This window comes from Calliphora vicina, chromosome X (genome assembly GCF_958450345.1).
Source record: "Calliphora vicina chromosome X, idCalVici1.1, whole genome shotgun sequence".
NCBI classification, from domain to species: Eukaryota; Metazoa; Arthropoda; class Insecta; order Diptera; family Calliphoridae; genus Calliphora; species Calliphora vicina.
The window spans coordinates 7,524,776-7,543,624 of record NC_088785.1 but is presented as its reverse complement, the minus strand read 5'-3'; the positions used below and the strand labels follow the sequence as shown (position 1 = coordinate 7,543,624).

The following is an 18,849-nucleotide window of genomic DNA, read 5'->3' as shown; positions in this document are numbered from 1 at the left end:
TCCATAAAATAATGTGTTTTTTATGTATATCATGAAAAAAAAATAATTTTATTGCAAAATAAATATTTTTTTATTTGATGTTAGTACCTACATATAGAAGAATTTCAAATAATTAAAAAATTATGGATTAATCTATTCAGAAAAGAACCACAGGCTAAAAATGTTGATGTTGCCATATGGCAACAAAATCGCGAAAGGGTTAACTTTAATATAGACATAAATCACATGACCTAATTTCATGGTGATCGGTCCAAAATTGGTCATAGCTCCCATATAAGGCCCACTTCTGAAAATCACTCAAAAATATAAATTATTGAAATTTTAAAAGAGAAATGTTTTTGCTCTTTTACTTAGTGTAGGGTATTATATGGTCGGGCTTGACCGAACATACTTCCTTACTTGTTTTGGTTTTATTTTAATTACAATTTTTATTTATAACTAGCTGACCGCCTCGGCTTCGCTCGGTAGATATTTACTAATGATTTGTATTTCATATAGAATTAAAACACCTCGGCTTCGCTCGGTAGATATTTACTAATGATTTGTATTTCATATAGAATTAAAACACCAAAATTTCAGTAAAAGAAAAAATAACACTAATTTTTATCAATTTATTGCTTAAAAAGCAATTATGCGGTTTTTATTATAAAATTGAAACAATTATTAAAAAAATAAACATGATTTCTTATACAACCTAACTACGTACAATGGTAAGAAAATAACACATGCAAAATATAACTAACTAATTTGGTATGGGAGATATCACTCCACTGTTCTGATCCCACCCATTTTTAAATCTTTTGTGTAAAAAAATAACTCATATCAAGCTTTACTTTAACTTTCCTTCCTACTACGCCGATCACGCTTAGCTAAACTTCGTACAGGGATCAGGAATAAATTCGTTTTTAAATAACTTCCGTAGAATGGTAATAAATTGATTGATACAGAGTTTAAATATTTTTAGAATTATAGTTCTCGAGATATTCACAATTAATTATTTACATTGTGCCACCACCACTACTGCAATCTCGACCATTTTCAGACAATCTCTGTAAAATGGTAAGAGAGCTATGCGGACAAAGTTTGAATAACCTTGCAATTATTACTTTGTATGGAAGGTTACTCACCTCCTTTTCCGACCCCTCCCATTTTGATTCCCCAGATATTCGAAATATATTTACTCTCTATGGGAGGTGCTACGCCCTCTAATCTAATTCCGTCTATATTCAGCTAAACTCCGCTCAGTAATAAGAAATTAATTCGTAGAAAGGTTAAACACTTTTACAATTATAGTTCTACAGATATTCGAAATAAATTATTTACTTTGTATAGGGCCACGCCCACTATTCCAATCCCGAACAATTTCAGCGAAACTATGCAAAATTATAAATGAGCCATTTAGACTAAGTTTGAAGAATCTTGCAATTATAGTTAAAAAAAATTTAGAAATAACTATTTAATTTGTATGGGAGGTGACTCACCATTTTTTATTAAACTTCATGCCGTGTAAGAAATTGATTCGTATGAAGTTTGAAAACCGTCACGTTTATAGTTCTGCACATTTATATAATAACTATGTACTTATTATATATTGTTAAGTTTTAACCTTTTCAAAACGTTAGTTTATTTCCTTTAAATAAACCGGATACTTTTGATTGCAAATAAAAACCGTTTAGTTGTTTGAAAATTGTAACAACTCTTTATTTATTTAAAATGTACAACAACAGAATTAAATAGTCACTCAATGTTTTTTTTTATACACGTTTATAAATTCTCAGAAATACAGACACTTTATAATGTATACGAATTCACTTGAAAAATACAGCACACTTTAAGGCACTCAGTTGATGTTTATTCAAATAGCGTCTCTGATAAACTGACTAACGACTGCAACCTCTGCCACTATTTATAACACTGCTATCTGCACTCTAGATTGCTCTTTAACTGTCAAAGTTCGAATATTCTAGATCATACGCCATCTGTGGTGTACTTTCTACAATGTTCTTTAACTGAATATTCGAATTCAAACAGCGTTGCCAACTTACGATCAATGGTCAACTGAAAGCTTTTATTTAATAATGCCCACAGATATTTTACAGTTTGCTATTACAGCACTGTTATTTGAAAGCATTATGCTACTTTTAAATCAGCCCTTAAAATCGTTATATTTGAATTCAAGTACAATTTCGTAACACTGCCCCCCGCTTAAGCCTGTTCGTCTCGAATAGGCATAGATTCACTTCTCCCATAGGCGGCTAGTCGTTCTAGATGTACGACCTTCATTTTAGATCTCGGGCTCTTTTCTTTCTGTATTCTGTACACCACGTCGTTTAATTTCTTAATCACCTTGTATGGTCCATCCCAATGGGTTTGTAGTTTGGGAGACAGTCCTTTCTTGCGTTGTGGGTTATACAGCAGTACAAGTTGGCCTTCATTAAATCCCTCAGAATTCGCTGCTCGATCGTATCTGGCTTTCATTTTGTCGCTGGTCATTTTTATTCGTCTGCGAACGAATTCGTGAACTTCGTTAAGGTCATCTTGCTCTTGGGAAGTGTTTTCATTATTTGATGAGGGCTTAATACCGTCCTTCTGGTGTGCACTGAACACTTTTCTTAAATATTCCTCCAGGGTGCGATTGAATCTTTCGACATTGCCATGAGATTGAGGATGCAGTGGCGTTGTTCTGGTTTTTCTTATTCCGTATAAATCGCACATTTCCTTGAATACTGCGGATTTTTCTACCCTGATCCGAGTGCAACTCCAGTGGAATGGCGCACCTGAGTTATACTGCTGAAGTTGTCCACGACTTCTTCTTACTGGGCCTTTCGCTGCTATGCATTGTGGACAATTGGCTACCCAATCGGCTACTGCTTGCTGACAACCCACCCAATAAAAACGTTGTTTTAGCTTCTCTAAGGTTTTTGTCACACCAAGATGACCACCACTGGTACCGTCATGAAACTCTTTCATTACTTCGTTTATTTTAGAGGATGGTACAACAATTAGATTTGTCACTGTTGTACAGTCAGCGCTTTCCCATATGCGGTATAAGCGGCCATTTAACAATTGTAGTCTATTCCATAGGGCCCAATATGATTTCATCAGTGGACTTTCGGCCGATATTTCATTGCGGGCTGGCCTTCTGTTTTTTTGATAGTATGGGGTCATTTCTCTGCAATGGAGACCAATCTGCACTGGACTCTATATGCATTAGTCGAACGTCAATGACACATTCCTTTTCCTCGGCTTTTGCGCAATGCTTGCATTCCAGGTTGCAAGGCCGCCTTGAGAGCGCGTCCGCATTGCCGTGTTTCAAACCCTTCCGGTGTTCAATGCTAAAGTCATAGCTCTGAAGCCGCTCAATCCAACGAGCCAGTTGCCCTTCAGGTTGTTTAAATTGCAACAACCACCTGAGGGCAGAATGATCGGTTCTTAGTTGGAAGTGCTGACCATACAAAATACTTGTGGAAATGCATCACACACTCTAATACTGCCAGGAGTTCACGTCGCGTTACGCTGTAATTTCTCTCAGGCTTGGAAAGTATTCGGCTGTAGTAGCCTATGACCTTTTCCGTCCCGTTGATCACCTGCGAAAGCACACCGCCTATTCCGTATCCACTCGCATCGCTGTCTAGCACAAACTTCGCCCCTGGGATGGGATATGCCAAAATTGATGCTGTACACAACAATTCCTTTAACTGAAGGAATGCCTGTTCTTGAGATTCACTCCACAGGAACGCTCGCGGCTTCTGCGTTAGCTCATGTAGGCTTGCGGCAACACTGGCAAAATTCGGTACAAATCGTCGGTAGTACGTGCAAAGGCCTAGAAAACTGCGCAATTCGTGAAGATTTCTCGGACGAAGCCATTTTATTTTATCCTCATCTGTTGATATGCCGTCTGCTGTTACGCGATGCCCTAAATACTTAACTTCTTTCTGGAACAATGCACATTTCTTTACGCTAAGTTTTAGTCCAGCCGCAGCTATTCTTTTAAGGACTTCTTCAAGGTTTTTCAAGTGTTCATCGAAAGACTTCCCCATGACAATTATGTCATCGAGGTACACCAAGCATGTCTTTCAGTGAAGTCCTTTCAACACATGTTCCATTAAACGCTTGAATGTGGCTGGAGCATTGCAGAGTCCAAAGGGCATCACATTAAATTGCCATAATCCATCACTAGCACTAAACGCAGTTTCCTCTTTGTCTTTTCCTGTAATCTCTACTTGCCAATAACCACTTTGCAAGTCCAATGTGGAGAACCATTTTGTTCCAGCTAATGTGTCCAGGGTGTCGTCAATTCTTGGTAGCGGGTAGCTGTCTTTCTTGGTAACGTCGTTCAGCTTTCTATAATCGACGCAAAACATAGTGCTGCCGTCTTTCTTTTTAACTAACACAACAGGCGAGCTCCAAGAACTTGAAGATGGTTCGATTACTCTATCCCGCTCCATTTCATTAACCAGCTCCTTCACCTCACTTCGTTTTGCTAGAGGAATACTTCTGGGCGCCTGCCCTATGGGCCTCGCTTCGCCAGTATTTATTTGATGCTTTGCCGTTCTACCTTGGCTTTGACTTTTTAAGGCGAAGACTGTGGTATGTTTCTTCAGAAGCTGTTTGGCCTTATTTCTGTCGGGCGGCGCTAATCCTCCTACCCATTTCCCCACATATTCCGCTAGTAGCTCGTGTTGCTTGGTGGATTTATTGACATGTTCCGGGTTTTTCTCGCAATTGATAACTGCCTCTGCTGAAGTGCATCGACCTATTTCGGAATTTGGCTTAACGACTTTTTCATAGCTGTACAGGTTAAGCACTCTTACAGGTACTATTTTGTTGTTGCAGGGTTTAACGAGGGCTTTTGCTGTTATAATATCACTTTTTATTTCTGCTGGTTCTACCACCCACAAACTGTTGTCCTCACAATCTCCCTCCATACAGGCCCATACTAAAGTTTCTGACTGTGGTGGTAGTCTCTGATGCTCGACGGTGACTAGCTTTCTTACTTGAGTCCTATTTTCATATCCGACGTCAAGGGGTATTTCCACATTTCGCCAAATCATAACTTTTTGTCCCATATCCAAAGTAATGCCGTGAGTAATCATGAAATCAGCACCAATGATTACTTCGTCCACAATATCGGCAACAATAAATACATGATTGACGCTAACATTGGCAATGGTTAATTTCACATTTACTTTACCATGGACAGTGGCTGGCTCCCCATTAGCTGTGCGCAGACTTACCCCACGTAATGGTTCAATTGAGTTCTTCACTAAATCGGGCTTGACGATGGACTGCGACGCTCCTGTGTCTATAGTAAAAATGTGCTTCTGACCGTTGATGTATCCACTAGCCGTAAGATTGCTATTTTTCTGCTGCATTACTGATATGGAGATTGTGGGAGCTAGCTCTTGCCCCATAGTACTAGCTCGTTTTAGTTTAAAGGTGATTCTTGTGACGATTGATGATTTGGCGGCTGGTTGTTTCTTGGAGGCGAAACAGATCTGGTTCGTTTTCTCGGTGCTTTGCAGTTTTGCTGAATATGACCAGATTTACCGCAATTATAACATTTTATTCTGCCTTTGCTATGCTTATCATTAAACGCCTCCAAGACCTTTTTTAATTCGTCGACTATATTTCTCTCGTCTTCAGCAACGACCTCTATATTGCGCACCTTGCATATTTGAGGCTTTGAAATTATTTTCGCGGTTTCTTGCGCCAGTGCAAATGAGATTGTTTCATCAAATGATGGTTTAGGTGTAGCACAAACCGCATGTTTTATTTCAGGATCGAGAATTTCCATTAACGAATGCCTCTATCTTGATATGGTCCAAAAATGGATTGTTTTCCCCTGGATAAGTGAGCTGTAGCAAACGCTCGATTTCCAACGCAAAATCTTGTAGTGTCTCATTAGCCTTCTGCACTCTGCCACGCAATTCCATTCGGTATAATTCTTTTTTATGTTCGCCACCGTACTTACGTTGTAGCGCCTCCATTATGTCATCATAACAATTTCTGTTGCTTGCTGGCACGCTTTCAAGAACTACTGCTGCATTCCCTTTTAAGGCCAATATCAATTCTATAGCTTTTTCTTCATTGTTCTACATGTTTCTAATGGCAACTGTATCAAACTGGAACTTGAAAACATTAAATGGTGTGCTGCCATCAAAACTAGGGGCCTTTATTCTACTAGATGCTTCTGAAATAACTCGAACCGGTCCATCTTGGCATTGAAGATTATTAACTTTTATTTGCAGATCGTGCAGTTTATTGTCGACACCAATCTCTAAGTCGGAGAGTTTTTTATTGACGTCTATGGCTTTTATTTCTAAACAGCTTTCTAAGTCGGACACCTTTTTCTCAATGCCATCCACTCTGCTGTTTATAACTTCCGATATTTGCTGAAGCTTCTTGTCTGTCGCTCTAGAAGTTTCTTCAAATTTCATTTCCATTATTTTATTTTCTTCTTTAACTTCAGCAAGAAGTTTCTCGTTGTTGACTCTAGAAGTTTCGTGAACGTCAGCTAGAAGTATATCGTTGTTTACTTTAGAAGTTTCTTGAACTTCAGCTAACAGCTTCTCATTGTTGACTCTTGAATTTTCTTGAACTTCAGCAAATTTCTCATTTGTTTCTTTGAATTTTTCCATCATAGCAGCAAACATAGTACTTAAATCCATGCTGCTTGTTGTTGCACGGGTAGAAACTTCCAATTCTTCTTTATACTCAAACTTGTAAGTTCCAATATCAATATCACGCCGCTTGAATTCATCTATGAGCCTCTTCTGCAATTCTGCTTTGTTACCTGCTGTTGGTAGCTCCAACTTACTCAATTCTTTCTTGAGTTGTTCAACTTTTAGTTCCTCAAACTTCATGCTTATTATTTTGCAATCCCACTTCTGACACCAATTGTTACGTTTTAACCTTTTCAAAACGTTAGTTTATTTCCTTTAAATAAACCGGATACTTTTGATTGCAAATAAAAGCCTTTTAGTAGTTTGAAAATTGTAACAACTCTTTATTTATTTAAAATGTACAACAACAGAATTAAATAGTCACTCAATGTTTTTTTTTATACACGTTTATAAATTCTCAGAAATACAGACACTTTATAATGTATACGAATTCACTTGAAAAATACAGCACACTTTAAGGCACTCAGTTGATGTTTATTCAAATAGCGTCTCTGATAAACTGACTAACGACTGCAACCTCTGCCACTATTTATAACACTGCCATCTGCACTCTAGATTGCTCTTTAACTGTCAAAGTTCGAATATTCTAGATCATACGCCATCTGTGGTGTACTTTCTACACTGTTCTTTAACTGAATATTCGAATTCAAACAGCGTTGCCAACTTACGATCAATGGTCAACTGTTTGGTTACAGTTTGCTATTACAGCACTGTTATTTGAAAGCATTATGCATTAAACACATTCAAGACAGCAGGCTACCAACTTCAATCTGTCAAAAATAAAATGAACACGTTTATATGAAGACGATTATTTTGACGACAGCACAGCTACACGGCCACACGACTACTCATGCCGATGTAGCCGAATTAGGCTAATTTCTATTTTTGTCAACTACAAAACAGAAATATTGTTGCTAATATAATAAAAAAATGTAGATCAAATTAGTGCTTAAAAAATATATATTTTTTACTTAATTAAGAGATGTTTCTGATAACCATATTGAAATAAATTAATAACAGGTACATAATTAATTATAACCGTATATATATTTTTACTCAAAATAATTGTTTCAATCTTAATTACTTTGGAATTTTGTACGGTTATTTTTTATTAAAGTGGCACCACTGAATTGTAAATCAGCTGTTTTCTTTGTAGCTGTCGTCTTTAAAATAATTCAGTAGCTACCACACGACTACAACTGTAACCAGCAGAATTTGTGTTCATGTAGCCTGTTGTCTTGAATGTGTTTAATGCATTATGCTACTTTTAAATCAGCCATTAAAATCGTTATATTTAAATTCAAGTACAATTTCGTAACAATATTTACACCCATATGCATAAACTGTTTTATAAGTGACTTTGAATTACTAAAGTCTTCTGCTTTGTTTTCTATAACAACTCTCACTTAAAGAAGAGCGAAATCAATACTATTTATTTATTTTTGTCTTATTTATTTACAACAACAAATTGGACAAACACGCATTGCTTTGTTTACATTTTAGCTTAAGGTTCACATGTACACGTTTTTGCATATGTGTTAGTAACAACTTCAAACGTTTATAACTCATAAAAAACTGAACCGATTTCAATAAAATATATATTCTGCACTTCTTTGAATAAATCCCCTATATTTCTTGCCCAAATTGAATGTATAATGTGAGCGTAAAAGGGGTCTAAAGAAATCGACTTGACTATTAATATTATGATACTAGCATAACCCGGTGCACTTCGCTACCCCTACCCTAGTAAAATTAAAAATATATGAATGGAAATACGAAAATAACACTTCACTTGATATTCGAAAATAACTAACTAATTTTGTATGGGAGATACCACTCCACTGCTCTGAACCCAACCATTTTTAACCTTTTATGTAAATATCAAGCTTTACTTTAAGTTTCCTTTATAAGGGAGGGTTAATTCCTACTAAGCCGATCATGCTTACCTAAACTTCGAACAGGGAACAGGAATAAATTCATTTATAGCTAACCTCCGTAGAATGGACAAAGTTTGAAGAACCTTGCAATTATGACTTTGTATGGGAGGTGACTCACGTCCTTTTCCGACACCTCCCATTGCGCATATATTCGAAATCAGTATTTACTCTGTATGGGAGGTGATATGCCCTCTAATCTAATTCCATCTATATTCTTCTAAACTCCGCACAGTTTAAACACTTTTACAATTATAGTTCTACATGTATTCGAAATTAATTATATATGTACTTGGTATAGGGTGTGCCATGCCCACTATTCCACAGCCAAAACAAGCAAAATTATAAAAGAGCCATTTAGGCTAAGTTTGAAGAATCTTGCAATTATAGTTCACAGAATATTAAGAAATAACTATTTACTTTATATGGGAGGCGACTCACCATTTTTTCCGACCCGTCCCATTTTTGATTAAACTTCATGCAGTGATAAGAAATTGATTCGTATGAAGTTTGAAAACCGTCACAATTATAGTTCTGCACATATTATAAAATAAATATTTACTTACATATTTACATATGTACAATTACATATTTACCCCCATATGCATAAACCGTTTTTAAATTTGTCAAAGGTTTATAAATCAAATTTTGAATGAAAATTTTGTTTTATAAAAATTGTTTATGCACTTTCAAAATATATTTTTGTGACTTTAAATTACTAAAGTCTTCTTCATTGTTTTCTATAACAACTCTCACTTAAAACAGAGCGAAATCAATATTTAAATGTTTCTCTTATTTATTTACAACAACAAATTGGACAAACACGCATTGCTTTGTTTACATTTTAGCTTAAGGTTCACATGTACACGTTTTTGCATATGTGTTAGTAACAACTTCAAACGCTTATAACTCATAAAAAACTGAACCGATTTCTGCACTTCTGTGAATAAATCCCTTTAAAATGGTATATTTCTTGCCCAAATTGAATGTATAATGTGAGCATAAAAGGGGTTTAAAGAAATCGACTTGCCTATTAATATTATGATATAGAAGTGGGGAAGATATTATGCGTTTCGCACATGTTTGTAACGCCCAAAAATGTTAGTCTAATATCCACCTTAAAGTGAAGATATTTCGATATCATTTGGTACATATAATTTGTTTGTCCTAAAGACGAAACTGGCGTAAATCGGTCCATCATTTCACATAGCCCCCATACAAATGTCCTCCCGAAATTGAACTTTATCGGTCATAAATGTTTAAGTTATATAGGTATCTACACAAATTTTTCTCCAAATTAGTTTTATATATACGGAATTCATTTCACCAAATTTTATTATGATCGGTCCATAATTAGTTATAGCTCCCATATAAGGCCTGCTTCCGATAATCACTTTAACGAGCATAAATCTCTTAAAAATGTTGGTATACACATACAATTCAACAAAAATAACTTTCATATAGACAAAAATTACACGACCTATTTTCATGACGATCGGTACATAATCGGTCATAGCTCCCATATATAAATTACTGAAATTTTAAAAGAAAAATATTTTTGCTCATTTACTTGTTTTACTTACATACATATATGTATATATATATATGTATATATATATATATCTCGATTATTAACAGTACATGGATATGAAGATACAATATGGATATCAAATGAATGGTGTTACAAATACCTAAACTGAAATACAAATCTCGACTTAGAAATTCGACAGACAACGGGTAACCTGAAATTATTTTAACTTTATTTAACCAGTGATATATATCACGACTTCTGATCCACAATGGACCAATTACGGGAAACAGTTTCACCAAAAATATATATATTTATTATCTTTGCTGAATGCCTACTACAACACTCCTACTGGTTTCGTTTTTGGTGTTTGAAAAAAAAATAAAATTCAAATTAATTTATTAATAAAGTTATGATGGTTAATCATGTTGATTATTCGGTTAATTTATTAATCAGTATATTCAATAATTAGAAAGTTTGATTAATTTTATAGTCACATAGTGCAAATCTAAACTGATTTCAAAATGTTACGTCGCAACAAAATCATTTTTGTCCAGCCTTGCCGGATATTTTCAAAATAAGTAATTATAATGAATAAAAATTTGTACATGACGTACCCTTAAAAAGCGTCCGCGGGCATTTTCTTTTAGATCTAAATAGTATCTTCTATTATCTTTAGTCATCATTTCTGATTTAAGTTTGCCATCTTCAGGTACATTGTCTGGATTTGGGGGACCTGTTCAATGTTCAAATATTAGCACGTTTTAGTTGTTAATGTATGCTTTAAATATATTACCTAATGAAGCGTAGTAGTCGCTAAATGTTGATAAATGATCCCGAAATTCTGCGGCTGTTGATAATGCTAAGTAAACTTGACTTCGCCTTCCATCAGCTCCAATCTGTAATAAAAAAAATAGATATGAACTATTTCAATTACAACTTTTCTTTGCATTAAAATTTTTTAATACGATATCGAATATAAATTTGTTTGACTGTGAATCGTAATCAAGAATAAGTCCTGGAACAATTTTATTGTATCTATCATTTGAAAAATTTACCACTCCTCAAAACGGTAGAAAGTGCTAATAAATATTTATAATTCTTTGTTATTTTATATTGTTTTCATATGATTAACGATTAATGTATTAACGGAAATATTTGCAAAATAAATTAAAATTGGAAACTAAATTTGCTTCTGAATTAATTGCTCCCAACTTATTTGATCGAAGTTTTGAGTATAAAAATGGCATTTATTTCGACTAGATAATTGAATAAAAATAAAAGTACTGCTTTTACATGGAAGAATGAAATGTAACAGTGACATTTTAATGATAAAACTGACCTAAGCAACCAATGAAATGTCAATGGAACCAGCTTTTCCCACAACACTAAATTTCAGTGAATGTTGTTAAATAAAAAAAGACAAATTTTGTATATTTGTCTTGTTGTTATACACCAGAGAGCTCCAAGATTATGTGATGAAAAAAATATCAAGGCACAGGCCGTCACCCTGTATAAGAGTTTTTGTCTTTGTAAGATACCGTTAACCTATTCGCAGGTATTTTGTTTTAACGGCAGTTCCATTTTTTAAAAATTTTGTTCAACAAATCCACAAGATTTTCTAATGATAATCTAATATTCAACAACGCATTAAACATTTTTTAACTTTACAATTTTCATCGCACTAATTAATTTTTCACTATCAGTAATACATATTCACCCTTATCGCGAATCAACATTTCACATGAAATATTTTCCTTTTTTCGTTCATCAACTTTGTTCACGTGAAAAGTTCCCTTGTTGTGAAATTTTTAGATGGAATTTTGTAAACAATAAACAGCTGTTACGAACAAAATCAACTATTGTGAATGTAAAGTTCATCATGATATTCCCGATAGCAATTTTCCCTTCGAGGAAATTAATATTTCATGGGAACAAAATTTCACATGTTATTGCCGATAGGGGTGATTTAATATATTTTTTTGGTTTTACTATTTCAACGGATAAAAAATCGATTTTGCGAAGAGTTTTCATATGGTAATCTTTGTCGCAATTGCTCAATTAGTTTAATTTGCCGTACTATTTTTTCATAATCTTCCTCTAATTAAACCGTTCTTTATTTTATCCCTCATTCTTCAAACCTGTATGAAAAATGTGTCGAAAACATTAAACAATTTTCAATTGTGGACGATAATGGATGAAATTCCTTGCATTGTATTACAATTTCAAAACACAAACTATGTAGAAGAAATTTTAAATCAGAAAATCATTTGAAAGCTGAATTGCTTACAAATGATTTATTTACTTTTTGTGTCGTTAAGTAATCAAAATTCGTTAGTTAACAATATTTATCGTTAAGAGATATTCCGAATTAAATTTTATGGATTATTTTCGTTAAAAATAGTCGGTAGATAACGACATTTGTCGGTTTTTTAAATATACAAATTAACAGGCCTTAATTATCATTTTAAGATAAGTTAGGACATATGCTTATAGTCTGTTCATATTTGCGAAAAATTATGGTTGTTTCGTGCGTAAAATTTAATATACAATATTTTATATATAGTTTGACAGCATTTCGCACGAAATTTTGAATAGAGTACTTAGGAAATACATCCGAATTTGTCGACTGTCGACACATATCTAAATTCTGAATCAATGATCACTTGTGGTGGCATAGGCATATGGATTACACTGGGTTACTTTTATTTTTAGAAAAAAAAACTCTTGTTCTTCTGTTTTCAGTAGGTTTCGCGGGAGAGCTGGTGTTTGATTTTTATATATAAATGCGATTATTTATTGACACGACTACAATTTTATCTGCAAATACGAAAAAATAGTGAACATTTTAATAAATAAAAATAATTTTTTTGATTTTAAAAATATTGAAATGTATGGCCCTAACTATGAAAGTAATTTAAAAGATAATTTTTGTTAAAGTCGACTTTATTTTAAAATAGAACTTTTGTTTTTATTTGAAAAAAGCTTCAAAACTTTTTCCAAATATACATTCAAATAATTGAAAATATTTTTCAATGAATGTAAATAAAAAGAAGAAATTTCAAAAAATTATAAAAACAAATTGTACATAAAAGTCCAAAACAAAAAGCTTTTTTGAAATAATAAAACAACATTTTAAATTATATTTGAAATTTGTTTTATGGTACGAAATTTAAAATAAATAACATAGAGACGAGACGTAATTGTCAAAAACCTAAGCCTGTTGTCAAAAACCTAACTCTTGCAACAACAAAATACATGCTAGTCAATGTATTTTGTTTTTGTATGAGACATATGATTTGCTGTATTTTTGTAGAGGTAGGCAGATAACGATTAGCATCAGATTTGAAGAAAGTAAAAAGTAATTGGAACAGAACGTGAAAGTTATAAAAATGATTCCTACACACGTGTTAAACTTTTAGAAAGAAACCTTTAAAATATTACTATTAAAGAAAACAAAGAATTTTTTTAAATAATAAATGAAAGAAAGATTTCTTTTCGTCACAAATTTAAAAAAGTGAACGATTAAAGAAATAACCACTAGAGGACAAGACATTTTATTTGTACGCAGCCATCAATTCGGTATACCAAGCGTAGACAGATTTGTGGCCAATAGCATCTTGAAAGTTGACGGCGAGTTCAGATAACCGCACAGATCAGGGAACAAACAAAAATATATTGCTTACAGTAAGTAGTAAGGAAACACGTGTTTCAAAAAGAATAAAATACAAACAAAAGTCATCAGTCAGGCTAAGAAACACATTAACTAACTCAACCTAACCTAAAATTACTAAAACGATAATACTAGAACTACAAATATAATAAAAGAAAATAACATCAAGACAAATATAATTATAAATACTTAATATACTTAACTTTATCCCTACTTTAATCTCCATATACAAAAAAATGTATAACAAAAAAGTAAAATATATATAAAATAGCTGCCTTAATAAAATTTGTATAAAAGAATCTTAAAAATCGATAAAATCTAAAATAACAGGAATTAACAATAAGCAAACTAATAATTAATATATATAATTAAAAAAACTAAATAATAAAATAATTATATATAAATACTCAAAATATATACAAACTAAATGTAACTAAAACTATTTTTTTCTAAAGACATAAAAATAAATTTTTGTTAATAAGGAAATTTGTAATTATAAATATTAGAAGTGTAAAATTAAATTCATTATTTCTCTTTAATAAATAATCATACCTAATTTATGTTATGATTAAGTTTTCTGTTTAAGATACCATTAATACACATGTACATCAGTAATGTTCATGCCATACAACAATTGTTTGAAAAATTTACACACATTTGTTATGCTCTTTTAAATACTTTTGTTCATTCATCGCTGAGCATGCGAAGAAAACACATATGGCGGACTATCGTCATTTTTTTTCAGAAATTTATTAAGCATTGTTGTTGGTTGTTCTCGTTCGAAGCACAGCAAACACACGCGTTTCAATTACAATTGAACACAATAAAACAAAGTCAAAAATAAATACAAAATTTAAGTGAATTTCGGACTTACAATGTATATTTTTTCATTTCCTTAAAATTTAAATTACATTCATTTAATAAATTGGTTTTATTTGACAAAAATCCTAAATCTAAACTTTCTTCATTTTGTTATTATTTTAAGTGTTTGACATTATGTTTGCTGGGTAGCTCTCTCACCAATACATCTTCATTTTTATTTTTGAACATCACTGATGTACATATATATCTATACCAGTGATGTTCAAAAATAAAAATGAAGATGTATTGGTGAGAGAGCTACCCAGCAAACATAATGTCAAACACTTAAAATAAGAACAAAATAAAGAATGTTTAGATTTAGAATTTTTGCCAGATATAACCAATTTATTAAATGAATGTAATTTAAATTTTAAGGAAATAAAAGAATATACATTATACGGCAGAAATTATCTCAATTTTTTTTATTTATTTCTGACTTTGTTGTTTTGTGTTCAATTTTAATTGAAACGCGTGTGTTTGCTATGCTTCGTTCAAAGACCAACCAACAACAATGCTTAATGAATTTTCGAAAACTTTATACTCTTTTAAAGAGAATAAGAATATGTGTGTTGTTACTCAGCGCGAAAGCACAATGAAATGAACATCATTGATCTATACCCAAAACCAATTTGTATACTTAATATTAAATGAGAGCAATTGTACTTTTAAGAGCACCAATTAATTAAATAAAATAAAGACTATAGAATTTTTACATTAATAATAAATAAGTAAAAAGAAATTGTTATAAACAAAATTTATAATAAAAGACTGTAGACATAGAATATAAGAGAAGAAGTTAATAATGTATAATAAATTTTAATGAAAATCAAAGAAAATAATGTATCTATTGTGCTAAACTATATTTAACGTTGAGAATGTAACCTCAGTACTAAGGATGATTTAGTAAGGGAGAGTTTTTTGAAAATGTCAGGATTTAAACTCTTAATGGTTATTTGACTAAAGAGTCATATAGGGTCTCCGATGGAATCAATACAACTGATTCATTTCACCTAATCCATGTAAATGCTGAAAAGAAAGTCATCTATGTCTTAACGTCCTTCCGTTCATAAAAACATACCATATAATTAATACTAAATGAATATTAAGAACACCAGGCACTATAACAATTTAATGTCAACGGATTTAATCGGAAAAGAATCCCCCAATTCCGGCGAGCTTAGCCGCAAACAAAAAAATACTAAAAGTGCCACCACTTTAATAACAACCAGTCCGTTACATGAGTTTAAATTTGCAATACAACAATTGATCTTTCTCTGCAGCATTCTTATAGAAGAACTACACATGGTGCTTACTGAGGGTAAATTAAAAATGGTTTTTAATTGCGCATTAATTTGCATTCGTTTGTTCTCAAATTGAGAGACCTTCTTTTGTTTAAAGGTGCATTGTCAACGATTTCTTTGGCTTCGCCGCTTGTTTTTTTGCTTAAGATCAAATAGTTTTTCAACTCTATGAAAGAGGCCCAACATTAGAAATCTCCATCAAATGTAGGTATATCACTGAAGGCTATTATCGGATAGTGGGGATCGGATCGTGGGGGTTCGAGTAAAGAGCGTCGGGTTTCATTGTCCTTATTTAATTTATCAATCGATACATCTATCGAGAATATACATGTCCTATAAAAACTCTTAGCCGATCTAACATTTTGAGCAATTTCCATTCACTTTATGGTTTCAGCCTTCTTTGGGTCAATTAAATCTGAAGATTCCCTTATTTGTGTACGGTAAATTTTTGACCATAATTCGCTTAATTCGCGTTTTTTTTTTTAATTTAAATCCATGTGGATATATCGCATTAAATCGGCGGACATTTTGTGTATATTTATATCTTTCATATGTTTATCAAAACAAAGTAAGCAAACGCCTTATTAAAATTTAAAAAAAAACTTTGCTACTGCCTGCTTTTGCTTTTTCATAAATTTTACGACTTGAAACATTGTCCAAGTTTACACGTCTGCGTTAAAAAACGCAGGAGTTTTTTATGTTGCATTACAAACAGACGTTTTGGAATTCACTATATATTGAACTTTGTGAGTACATAAATGTTTTACATAAATATGTAGATAGGTATTTCGGATTATAAATAACTTAAATTGATTAAATATCTTTGTTTTATTGTCAAAAAACATACATTTTTAAAAAAAGTTAACTATTAGTGCGCTAGACCGGGGTCACCATTTATGAAAGTAAAATTTGCGTCACCACTGGCGGGCTAAGTTTTAACAATATTTATAATTATTATATTTTATCTTTAGGGTTTAGGATCAATTTTAAGTTTTAAGTTAAGCGGTTTTAATCTGTTGTTCTTCTTCTGTTTATCAAAAAGAGAGTGATGATAAAAAGGGAGCTGCAGTTGACATGTGTTTGCAGACAGAAGTTGGCTGCAGTTTCGATGAGGGTGATATAAAACTTGACTAAAAAAACATAAAATATTAGCATATTTAAACAAAAATATATATAAAATATAAAAAAACGAAATGAAAAGTTTCGCGTTAAAAATAGGAGGCTCGATTTTGATTATATACCCATGGTGGCTTCGGAAAACCTTCTTAGAATTCGACGTAGAATACGATTTTGATAACCGATTGGTCGAGAAAAAATTTACCCATTCTAATGTACATACAGTAGCGAGCATAAAAAATGCAACGCCATGCAATGTGATTTTCAACAGAACTGATTTTGCTCAAAAAGATATCCAATTGTCCACATCTGATGTTTATACCCTACACCACCATAGTGGAGAGGGTATTATGCGTTTGTACAGATGTTTGTAACGCCCAAAAATATTGGCCTAAAGTATAGCGATCGACTTAGAATCACTTTCTGACCCGCTTCCGAAAATCACTTTAACGTGCATAAATCTCTTAAAAATGTTGGTAAATAGACAAAATTCAACATAAATAACTTTCTTATAGACATAAATCACACGACATAATTTCAAGGTTATCGGTCCATAATTGGTCATAGCTGCCATATAAGGCCCACTTCCGAAAATTGCTCAAAAATGTAAATTATTAAAATTTTAAAAGAAAAATGTTTTTGCTCATTTACTTGCTGTAGGGTATTATATGGTCGGGCTTGACTGACCATACTTTCTTACTTGTTTAATATTCTTATTGATCATTGGAAATTATTGTATGACATTTTATCCAATATTTTTTTACGTAACTTGGGGGTTACACGATCAAGTTTTGCATTTCAAGTTTTAATACACTCACACTTTTTTACTAATACACTCACACTTTTAAGAATTGAAACGAACTTGCATTCAATTTCACATTCAAGTTGGTGTTCAATTTTTCATTCAAGAAAACAGCTGATTACATTTTTATGTCCAATTTGTACTAAAATTGTTTTCAAGTTGCGTGCTGCCTACGTCACCGCTTTCAATTTTTATAAATTTTGACAAACAGTATATGTAAAAGACTATCAAGAAAAACTTGATCGTGTGGCTGCAGTGTAAGGATAATTATAAAATTTTTTGTAAAAACAGTGGTAAAATTGTGTAAGCAAAAAAATGCAACTCTAAGAAAATTGACTTGATTTTTAAAAATTTGAAAAAATACAGTAATTTACTATTAATACTAATACATTCAAGGATATGAAATCTATAAAGGATAACAGAATTAACGAATGATAAATTTTCTGTTCAATATGGTGAATTTTTCGAAAACCAAGAAAATTTTAAGAATTTTTATTTATTTCTTTACCAATTGAAAATCTTGCGGATATTCTCTATGAAAAGGAAATCAAATAATTGTGGTGGTGTGCCTAAAACTGAGTGTATAAGAGATCAAGATCAAAAGGATATGACTAGTTAATGTTAGAAGGGTGCTGAAATTTAATGCTAAAATAATATTTTAACAATCATATGGCATCATGTGGTCTTTAAAAATTACTAATAATGAAATTATATTCAAATATCCATTTATTTTGGTAAATAAACGAATTCCAAAACAGCGGAAGACAACTGTAAATAATATTAAATTTGACACTGTTCCTATTTCATATTATCCCATATTTAGTTACGTGATTACTAAGCTATCGCAAGTTTTTACTATTTTAATTTAATATTTAAGGGAATATTTGTAACCAGACAGCCTTTTATTAAAACTAGGATAAACGCTTTTTATCACTTTTATGAAAAGAA

At 32.3% G+C, this 18,849-nt stretch overlaps 1 protein-coding gene across 1 annotated transcript in view; it reads right to left on the bottom strand.

Moving 5' to 3' along the window:
* The window catches only part of Pur-alpha (Purine-rich binding protein-alpha), a 143,517-nt gene that overhangs the window by 25,842 nt on the left and 98,826 nt on the right, over positions 1–18,849 (bottom strand). The window contains exons 6-7 of the mRNA XM_065514660.1: positions 10,945–11,047; positions 10,766–10,884 (exon numbers count right to left, since the gene is read on the bottom strand). Coding sequence (XP_065370732.1) covers positions 10,766–10,884; positions 10,945–11,047 — 222 coding nt within the window. The remainder of the gene's footprint in view (positions 1–10,765; positions 10,885–10,944; positions 11,048–18,849) is intronic.